Consider the following 11,536-nt stretch of genomic DNA (forward strand, 5'->3'; position numbering starts at 1 on the left):
TGGCTATTTTTTTAATCTGACCACAAAAATAGACAATAGGAGACAGTTATATAATAAGACTTTCAAAGACAGTAGAATATTCTATTAAATGGCTCTATGTAATGCTATGAATCAAACAGAATAGATCAAACATATTAGAAGAATTGAGCATATGGAAAACCTTTTAGACCATTTTGGTTTCCTTTCCAGCTTTTAGCTCAACCCAAGTGAATTCTCTCCGACAGATAGAGAGAGAGAGAGAGAGAGAGAGAGAGAGAGAGAGCGAGAGCATCTAACCTGAGCTGGTTTAGTATTGATGCCGTCAGCAGATCCGTGATAGATGTACACACTACCAAACCCCGAGTCTGCATATGGAGCACCTACCGCAATATCTGACGGACCGAAGAAAACACTAAAATCAGATCGATAAATATAACACCATAGGAGATTTAAGGTGATAGTTCACCCAAAAATGAAACTTCTGTCATCATTTAGTCAGCCTCTTGTCATTTCAAGCCTGTATGGCTTTTTTGCTTCCGCAGAACACAAAAGAAGATATTTTGAAGAAAGTTGGTAAAAGAACAGCACTGGACCCCATTCACTTGTGTGAACACTAAATCAACGCAAGTGACTAGGGGCCAGTTACCAACATCCTTCAAAATATCTTCTTTTGTGCCCTGCGGAAGAAAGAAAGTCATACAGGTCAGAAACGACATGAGGATGTGTTAATGATGTCAGAATTATCGCTTAAATTAAGATAAATCGAGATTTAAAACTATACAACACATCGCCTTAGACTTATACGTTTATATCTGACATTTTTTGCGTTATTCACATATTTAATTCCGTGGCAATTTATTTACATAATGTGATGTTATTTTTCTTTATGTTTTGGGGATATGTAAAAAAAAAACAGGTTTCGTCTACAAAGTCAAACGGAAAGCAAACACTTTTTAAAGCTCAATATCTCAAAATTGCTCAGAATGCAGATAGAACCTTTCCAAGGCCACAAAAAGTCAAAAACAGTTTTTTTTGCAATCAACCTTCAAAGGAATCCAGATTAATGTCTCCGATGTTCTCTACGGTCAGTCCAAACATGGAGTCTTTAGTTCCGTTAAGTCGAGTGGCACTGACGTCCTTCCACCTGCCAGCCTTATTGATGTAAACATACACAGCCCCGCCCACTTCCTCATCTTTCTGGAAGAACTGCGGCGCACCGACCACAACATCCTGCCATCTGTAAGGACAACCCACACAATTAAACTGCCCGCTCCCAATGGAGGAAACGTACCCTCGCACAAAAGGCATCAAGAGCCGACCCACCCGTCTCCATTCAGGTCCACCACGGCGACATCATATCCAAATGATGATGCAAGGCCTGGTCCTTCCAGAATGTGTTCGGGTGTGAGCATGGTGGACAATTCACCTTCCTTCCGCAGAAACACCACGGCTCCACTGTGATTGGCTCTCGGCGCTCCTGACACAACGGTGAGCTGTCCTTTCTCTGTTATACTGTGACCGGAGTCCAGAGAGAATCCTGTGTACATAGAGATATCAGACTGAGTGCTTTGAAATGAACAGATTGTTCGTGAACGGAAATGACTCACTGTCAAACACAGACAAACAAGCGCCAAAATACTACATCTGATGAAAATGCAGACGTGGAAACGCACATTATGGTTGAATCAGGTTCAATCAGGGCTTTGTTTTTAAAATATGTTTTAAAATAGCTCAAATATGTGATTATGTTAAAACAAGAAAAAAAAGTCAGACCGTCGGGCACCTAGATTTTCTTTAAGACATTAGGTAGAAAGTTATTTATTATTAATAATAAATGCTCTGCTTTTGTGCACACAGGAACCAATGTAAACATGGACTCACCCAAGTAGCTGTTGGCTGGTACTGGCACTAGATTTGGATCCAAGCGGTTTTCATCCCCGACCTCAAAGGGACCATCATCAAAAAAGCCCATTTCCAGCAGAGTGTTGTTCTTCTGCTCAACACGCACTATACCTGCAGATGACACAGAGACGCTCTGAATGCCGAACCCCACCAGCACAATAAAACTGATGTATGAAGTATTTGAGTAATGGCCTTGTGAGCGTGTCCATTGAGTGTTAATAAGGGCCAGTATATGAATTAAAGTGGGAGATGTTGCAGTGCTATTCCTCACCAACAGGGGTCACGGTGTCCTTAGGCTGGCTCATTAAACATTTAACATTCATGTCACATGTATGCAGATAACTGAACACTCTATATGCTTTTGTCATATTCAATATTTGGTGCCCGCACACCCAAGCACCAATTAAACTCCGTCAATGACTACACCTCACAAAAACATAAATGTGTGTATTTGTGTATGTGTGTTTATACCAAGTGCGTTAAAAATATGTTGTCAAATAATTTTAGATACATTATCCTATTCCATTCTACCTTTCCAGTTGTAGGCCCCCGGTGCTCCAAAGATAACGTAATGGTAATCTTTGGTGAAGGTGGCAGCCACGCCCTGCTGACAGGCCCCGAACCGTTCATGCCCCCTGGTCCGTCCATCACAGAATTTCCAGTTTCCTCCATCCTCATCTGATTGGACGTCGATGCTCAGGTCCTGACTGAGCATGTAACAACGTCCAGTGATGTCACGTGCCTCCTGGGCTGTGTTTGCAAACAACAAGCGCTGGTAACGGTGGGCACATGTCTGAGAGAAAAAGGAATAACTGAACTGAGCAACACCGTGAGCATTAAGATTCATACAGGATAAGAGATATTTCAAGTTTAAGTCAATTAATGGGCCATTAGCATGAATCGATGTTCCTGACGTACCACAATCTTGCCTCCAGGTCCCTGACTCTGAACTGTTACACCCATCCACTGGTTCTCTTTATTCTCCGCACCATCCTCCACTGTGAGAAAAGACAAACAGCGATGCTAAATGCAAATAATTCAACTTTATACGTTTCAACCAAATTAGGAAAAGAACAGGTATGTATAAGGTTCACGGTCAATTGAAAAAAGAGCTTTCCAATGTAAAATCTGGTCAAAATTGACTTTGATATTTAGTATACTACTATCATTTTATCTCTGATCACATTTTCTGTTTGTTCTTTGGAAATGTGAAACACAAACTCACCATCATTGTCAAACTCCACCCGTCTGCAGTCATTGGGGTGCGTTGTGATGTCACAGCTATACAGTCCACCGGTGATGTTTGCATTCTGATTGGATAAAGCCCTGGCCTTGGGAGCACCAATCAACAATCTGCAAAACATTTTTCGTTTAAATAAAAAAATTTTCATGTACTAAATACAAAAATACCAAATACAATTATGTAGCCCTTTGTGTTTCAGAAGGGGTTTACTATGATTATAATATAGCATTTTTTTATAATGTTTCAAATAGTTTCAGAAAGGTATCAATGTTCATTAAACATACATCAAACATTTTCTGTTTTTCTTACACAAAAACATGGTGAAAAGTGCAATATAAATAAAATTGAATTGAACATCATTTCTAATTTGTGGAAATGAATGTCAGTAAATTCCTGGAGTGAGCTGTACGTTTTGCGCTTATAAATGTTTCGTTTTGATTTGTCATCTGTACACATGTGATGATTTGTACATTGAACTGCTTGACTTAAGTACAAAAAAGTGTTTCTACGGAGCTCTCACCAGCGCGTCTCGTGGCGTACCGGAAGATCATTCTATCATTGTAAACGTAACAACATGCATCATATGTAATGATGACATGCTTATGAAATGTAATGGATGCAGTGGTCCCAGTAGGCAGTAGACAGCAGAACATACTATAGGTTTTTAAAAACATGGCCACTGATGGAAAGACCAAATCTTGGCGGTGTAAATGACCAGGCTATAGTAAATAAAACAGATGCTGTTTGATGAAGAGGATTTGACAGATTTTTTCATCGCTGGGTGTCTTCCTGCATTTGCCAGCTGCACCAAATCAATCAATTATTTACATACACACAGCTGTCAACACAACAGAACTGACTTATACACACGTCGCACCACATTTCCAGTCACAATTCCCACCTACATTACTAGAAATAGAACATGTAAAGGCCCTTCACACCAAACACCAAGTGAATCTCCAACGCACCAACAGCAAAACAAATATTTGACGGGCTAAACGAAAAGCAAACGTTTGGATGAACTCAAAATGCTGTAAATTTAAGTCCGGCTCTAAATTGTAATCTAAGTAACTCAATGTAAGAACAGATTAACTATTGTGTTTTACTGTACCGCCTCATATTTAAAGTGATAATACTGTCATTATTTACTCACCCTCGTGTCATTGTAATACTTACTTCCGCAGAACATAAAAGAAAATATTTTGAAGAACGTTGATAACTGAACAGCGCCGGCACCCATTCACTTCAAATGTATGAACACTGTCATGATTCTGCTGCATCATGTCATGTTTCTCTTAGTGTAGTGGCAGGATCATGACAGAACCTCATGTTTTGTGTGGAGAGAGGCAATTATTGTTCTTATGGCCTTCCATACTCTCTCTCCTGTCTCGTCTTCGTTCCCATCCTCTCGTTACCCTCGTTATTGATTAATGCCCTTCACCTGTTTCCCTCTTGATTTGCTTCCTTATTTAATGCCCTTGTGTCTTCTGTCTTGTGCTGGTTCATTGTGGTTCGTGTGGTGAGTTCATGTGTCCTGTTAGTTTAGTTATTTGTTGTTCATGTTTAAAGTTTATTGTAGTCTTGTTAAAGTGTAGTTAGTTTTAATCCTGTCTTGTTATTGTACCCATGTTATGTTACCCCCACGTGGGTCTTTGTTTTATTATTTATTAAATTATCTGTTAACCCCTTACCCGCTGTCTGCACCTGGGTCCTCTCTCTGTGTCTCACCACGAGAACCATGACAAACACAAAACCGACGCAAGTGACCAGTTACCAACATTCTTAAAAATATTTTCTTTTGTGTTCTGACAAACTGAACATCAGGCACAGCACAGCAGTTCACAACACAACAGGCGGCACTGGGCAGCTGTTATTCCCATGAAACATTTCCAGAACGTTTTCTTGTTCGGGCGCCCGCATGAATTAACTGTTCAGAGCACTTTGGTAAATGAAAAACTGAAAGGCTTCAGTCTGCCAGACTTACGTGCAACACAGGGAACTTATTGTGAGACAAATTAAATAAAAAAAGATCAGGGTCGCATTTTTTCCAGGCCCTGAATGTGCGATTGTGTGCTGTTCTGACTGAGCTGTAGTTTTAAAGACAAAGTGACTGATAAATGTCCTCAGAAACCAAAAGATTCGAGGACATCCTCAAAAGCAAAGTATGGAAGTTCATATAGACTAAATAGTGTCTTTATACACTGTAAAAACTAGTTTTTTAAATATTTTAAATGCAATAAGTTAAATCGAATAAGTTTTATAAATCAATTCAACTTCATTTATTGAGCAGCGGAAGCAACACATTCATGACCAAACCGCAGCATTTTACTTGTGAGTGAGTTCAAAACACATTATGTGAACATAAACATTTGTCTGTAACTAATATTTTATGTCTGAAACATTCAATATATAAATTTATATAAACAACCATGGCATTTTTGGGCATTCAGTTATAAAATTACAGCAAGTTCCAAGAGTAAATGCAAGTACAACATGATGCTAACGTAATAATGTTTTATGAACGATTTTTTAGGCCATTTGTGTCACAACTAAACGTTTCATATTTGGACCTCAACTCACGGTAAAGTTTGAAAAGCACTAGAATGACAGCGGCCTTCAGTACAAGTAACAGAGAATTAAACACATGTTGGGTTTGTCAAACCAGCGCTCACATTCCTACATGGGACGGATCAGACATTAAAGTATTGAGACTTTTATCATCATTTCATCTGCACCCACTGCCCCATAATCCGTCCCCAAATGAGTCCATTCAGATCAGCCGCACATAGGCATGGTTGGAAAACAGAAGATGGGTCACATACCCCATCATAGACATGAATGAGATGTTTCATTGTGAGCACGAGATAATAGGCACTGTCAATCATGTCATATCAGGCCCTACTACTCAGGAACTAAACCCATCCATGAAGATTTATGGTTGGGACTCAAATTTAAGCATTGTTGCCAAAATACAGTTACTACTGTTATTGTTAGTGCTATAAAACTAATAGCGCACAGTTTCCACTTCAGAGTCATTAATGGACTGAGGGACTAATGCAAGGCAAATCATTAAAATTGAATGTGGAGAATGTGAGCAGTCACCCGGATACACCCCGCTTCCCTCCAATGTAAGGAAGGACAAAAGATCTCATCAGAGAAATAAAAGGAAAACAGCATTTTACTTTTAGAAGTCAAAGAATGTTGCCCTGTCTTCTTTCAAGGCACAAAGGGAATGTTATTCATTATTCATAGGGTTTATTTAGTCCCCACCAGATTTAACATATTGACCTTACAAACAATGCAAATTTATCAAAGTGAAAGTGCATGTAGACATGTACAGTACACAGGTTTGGTTATATAGAAAAGGGAAAAAAAGTACTTATTTATCGCTTGTGATGATGGGAAATTCACGTGATGACAACTACAGCCACAACCTACAGTCATCCAGAATAATATTGGACAGACCTAAATATCTCTTTTTTCTGTCCTTACTAGTTCTTCCCTCTTTTCACTAACCAGCCCGGCGAACTTGTTAGTTGCAGCAGTGCTATTGTAATATGCCAGAGGAGAACTGGCTCTCCCGGTTGAGTCTTTTTTCTCCACTCTTATACACATTTACATCTATAGTGGAGTTTTGATTCCTTGCCACTGGGTAACATACGTAACATATCTTTATTTTTTCCCCTAGTATTTATTATGATGTAGGTAAAGCTGTTTTGCAACAATGTAAATTGTGATAAATACAAATTGAATTGAATTAATTTCAAATCCATTTTTTATTTATATGAACAGACTTTAGCTGTCATTATGAACATGATTATTATAATGCTGAAGACTAAAATGAAAAGAGGTCAGTGTACACATTGATTTTCTTTATACCCACAGCTGTTTCATAGCAGCTGGCTTCAATCTATCATTTGCACACCGTAAAATCTCTCCAAATTTGACCCTTTATTCCTACAAAACCTGCTTCTTGACAGAATACAATGACCATGAGTCATTGCAGTGATTCACCTGTTTCGGTGTGCTGCGTCATCACAGAACGGGAAAACTGACCAGACCCAGCTGTCAGCTCTCATCATTCCACTCATGCAGAAGTTTCCATCTTTTCATCAGAAAATACACCAGCGGCATAAGCTTTCTCTAATACACGGTGTGTTACAAAGGCCAAAACCATCCGTGCCAAAGCAGGAACAGCCGTTTAGACTCTCTAAGTAGCTCACAACTGGGCACAATCTGTGAAAATGTGTTACAAGTGTTGTTTTATCTCTATAGAGTGGAACCACTACAGTTTAACTTTGCAAATCTATCCTAAAAAAATGTATTGAATTCTTGGCTTGGGTTTAACTATAGGTTAGGTCGTTATGTGTGTTTTTGGTTGTGTTGGAATGGTGATGATTGTGTTAGGTATATTTGTTTTCGGTTATGTTGAGGTACGAAGTGGGTGTTGGGTTATATTGTGTAATATGTGTCGCACAGGTTATGTTGGGTGTGATGCCTTTGTTTTGGGTTGTGTTGGATTATGATGTGTGTTTTGGGTTATCTTGGGAATCATGCCTGTGTTTGAGGTTTTGTTGGGTTTGATGGGTTTGTGTTTGGTAAAGATGGGGTTTGATGCATTTGTTTTGGGTTGTGTTGGGTTTGATGGGTGTGTTGGGCAATCTTGGCGTATGATGCCTTTGTTTGCGGTGGTGTTAAGTTATGATGTGTGTGTTGGGTCATGTTGAGTATGATGCATTTGTTTGAGGTTTTATTAAGTTTGATGGGATTGTGTTGGGTAAAGTTTGGGGTTTGATGCATTTGTTTTGGGTTGTATAGGGTTTGATGGGTGTGTTGGGCAATTTTGGCATATGATGTATTCGTGTGTTGGCATATGATGTATTTGTGTGTTGGCATATGATGTATTCGTGTGTGTGTTGGTTATCTTGACTTGTGAAACATTTGATTTAGGTTGTGTTGGGTTACGATGTGGTTTGGGTTTATGCTGGGGTGCAATGCATTTGTTTCAGATTGTGTTGGATTATGATGTGCGTGTGTTGGGTTACATTAGCGTGTGATGCATTTAGGTTGTTGTGTGTTTGCTGTGTTATGCTGGGCATGATGGGTACAGCATGCATGTATATGCAATTAGCCTAAATAGCAAACAGTCTGGTCCTGCATTGGATTGAATCTGTGTGTTGTTCGTTTGAATAATTCAGAAATGATGTATACTTTAGAAAATGTTCACAATGACCACAATACTCCTACGACCAATAACCACACCTTGTTCAGTCTCAGAATCTGAAAAGAAAAGAGGCCTCCAGCGAAGAGTCTCTCATGTTACAGGAGCACAGATGGCCTGGTGTACGTATTCCCTGATTCCTCCTGTTCCAGTGTAAACAAATGCCAACCTGTTCATCAGTCGCTCACCATATTCACAGCAGCACAAACATGTCCATCTGGGTGTTTTGAGGTATACGTCACTTGGCAAGAAGATGACAAAAGAAGACCAGCACTGGTTCTTTTTGGACCACAGGAAACTATGTGAATGTCAGGAAGGAAGACCGACTGTGCCGCAATAAAAAGAAGCAGCTACTGAAATCTAGGTGAACTGAATGGCATCTGAGAGCCGGAGACTCAGTTACACAGCGATTGTTCACCTCTTGCATGCAGGAAACATGATTCCCTAAAGTCTGCAGTGGCTCACAAAGTTCACAGAGTTCGACTAGAAATCTGGAATCTGGTTAACAAGCAACGCAAACTCATAATTCAGTTAAGAAATGATCTTGTGTTTTGAAAAAGTTTAACTTTTTCTCATAACCTAGGAGAAACATTGGACTAACAGTGCAGTCATGCATCACGAATGGGCTTTCAACACTCCCCACTGCCGTCTTACAGTTCAGCTCTATTCACACACATGAGACTAATGGAAGGAATGACCCATGAAACAAAATCACACATGAAATCCCTTCAAAATAGATCTTTGTTCTCCTAGACATCAATGAGGTTCAATGAAGAGACCGTTCGTTGCGTCTCCTTCATCTCACATACAGTATTTCGCGTATTTTACAAACGTCTCCATTAGCGTTTTGGAAAAGTTCTCAACCATGCCAGGTCGGCAATCAAAAGTCAATGTTATAAAAGATTTTATATTATATGAACTTCGCGTCCAATTGACCCAAATCCAGATTATTTTACCAATACAAACCACATTCATTTTACAGCCCTTCGTGTATTTGAACAATTTTCCCATATGTTTCTAGTTTCATCTACCCTGCTACGCATTTTGAGGAGACACATCTCAGATAGCACAGGTATGTCTGTAAGACGCCTGCTAAAGATCTAGAGATCTGGAAAACATCTGCTGTGTAGAAACATCTGATAGAACGGGCTGTTTAACATACTCATAAACATCGTACTGACATCTACATATCTATTCGGCAGCTGACATACTGCAGATGAGCAAACGATCAAATATACGTCTTGCAGATGTAAATGCAGACATTAAATAGACGTCACCCATGTGTGTGCGTGCTAGTATCAGGGATCAGAGACTAAGTTGATGGAAACACAACATAGAACTCCATCTGAACTTCTGAGCTATGAGATGTCGCTGTACAGCATGCATATCGCAAAATTGTTTTGTGACAATAGTTTAAGACATTTTCTCATCCTGCCCTCTCACATACAGACCCTCCTTTCCTTCCCTCGATAGACTCCTCCCTACATTTAACCTTAACCCCTCAGAAGTAATCCAATTTTAGGAGTAAACTGAGAAAATCCCACCAAACTGCTGAGGAATTCCAAGCATCTCATGAATCAGACAGACCAAATAACCTTTGAAATTCTTGTGTGGTTGAACAAGTTTGTGTCATTGGTTACAATGGAGGAATCCAACTGGCACAAAAATTTTTTTTAAATGACACACTTGTTTTACATTGTAGTGATATTAACTGTATCACTTTCACAGACAGCAATCCTGTGCACTTTCTTGGCAGCATAGATGCTGGAAACAGGTGTCTTACACCACACTTGCTCATCGTACACAACTGTTTAAACACACTCACAAATGAACAAACAGCCACACACACACAAAACCGTGTGTGTTCTTTTCAAACTAAGAGTAAATCATTCGGCATATCCGTTAATCCCAAATCTCAAACTCTGAGCTCACCAAAACGTCCATTTGACTCTGACTCGATTCACACCGTTCTAACTGAAACTCTAGAAACCACTTTCAGTTGGCATTTCCAGCAGGAAAGTTATCAACATATAATACATCAGGTTAGATTTCTCCTCGAAGTTAACCATCTGGGTGTAAAATATGGTGCCAAGCCTTTTCTCAGATTTCACATAAAGGGTGCCTGGATCCCATCCTGACATATGTTTTATAGCCTCGCATACTACGCCCTACCAAGCTACCAACTGCACCAGGCATCTTAAATGCAAGGAAAACGCTATACACAAAACAGCACGACATTTAAAACCCCTTTGCCATATACATAATAAACCTCAATCTAAATATCTGCAAATAAAGGGAAGTGATGCATTCGTGTGTCTTCAGTAGATCTCATCCAAGGCGGAAATCTATCTTGTGCTTATCTCTGTATAATAAAGAAAAAACATAAAACCCCAGAACCTGTACAGACACAAAATCCTGCAAAATCCCACCAGCCCGCAGAACCCCCACAACTCCTAAGTGTTTCTAAACTTTTTAAAGAGTGTTAAAATGGCTCTTTGAATGCATCCAGAGAGAAAAGCTATTGTCTACTTGGTGACATGTCACATCACGTTGGGTATTGTTAACTTCTAAGTAAGCCTTCCCCCAACATGCCGCAACTCAATACCATCGACTACAGACTGTTGAGTGCACTGCATCATCACATTATCAGGCCACAATATTACCAACATCTCACCCCAAAAGTGTACAAACACACTTAAATGCCAATTCCCACGCAAGAAAGTCTCGCAACTGTTTTAAATCAAGGGGCGCAGGTGCACGGCGGACGGAAGATGGTCGGAGCGCAAATTGCGCATCTGATCATTCGCCGCAAATCTTCACCATGATGGACATTTAAAAAGTCTACTCACAGTCTTTTATCGGTAGGTTGAAGCTGTCGGTGCAAAGCTAGAGAGAATCCAAAGAGGCTGCCCGGCTGACCGTTCTTCCTGAGGACGTTTTGCGTGTCCAGGTTAAATGCACTCGCAGACGTCCATAACAGCAGTGTAAAGATCCACAGGTTCGCAGAGAGACCCTCTGCAAAGACCTCCATTGCATGTAAATGATGATACTGATGGATGAAGGTCTTGTTTGCGCTGAGAGAAGAGATGTAAGCTGCGCTGCACTGCGCTGAATACGAGAGAGAGAGAGAGAGAGAGAGAGAGAGAGAGAGAGAGAGAGAGAGAGAGAGAGAGAGAGAGACCACTAGCCCC

The 11,536-nt window shown here is 40.0% G+C and overlaps 1 protein-coding gene across 3 annotated transcripts in view; it reads right to left on the bottom strand.

Moving 5' to 3' along the window:
* Positions 1-11,536, bottom strand: part of itga6a (integrin, alpha 6a) — a 19,347-nt gene extending 7,811 nt beyond the window's left edge. Inside the window, exons 1-8 of one of the 3 annotated variants that reach the window (XM_079463895.1) lie at positions 11,195-11,453; positions 3,107-3,234; positions 2,800-2,879; positions 2,413-2,674; positions 1,861-1,992; positions 1,303-1,516; positions 1,023-1,216; positions 277-371 (exon numbers count right to left, since the gene is read on the bottom strand). In XM_079463895.1, coding sequence (XP_079320021.1) covers positions 277-371; positions 1,023-1,216; positions 1,303-1,516; positions 1,861-1,992; positions 2,413-2,674; positions 2,800-2,879; positions 3,107-3,234; positions 11,195-11,376 — 1,287 coding nt within the window. In that variant the 5' untranslated portion in view covers positions 11,377-11,453. Of the gene's footprint in view, positions 1-276; positions 372-1,022; positions 1,217-1,302; positions 1,517-1,860; positions 1,993-2,412; positions 2,675-2,799; positions 2,880-3,106; positions 3,235-4,300; positions 4,461-11,194 lie in introns of those variants that run through there. The other 2 variants (XM_079463896.1, XM_079463894.1) reach the window with 2 other exon arrangements.

The sequence above is a fragment of the Barbatula barbatula genome, assembly GCF_947034865.1.
Source record: "Barbatula barbatula genome assembly, chromosome: 9".
NCBI lineage: Eukaryota > Metazoa > Chordata > Actinopteri > Cypriniformes > Nemacheilidae > Barbatula > Barbatula barbatula.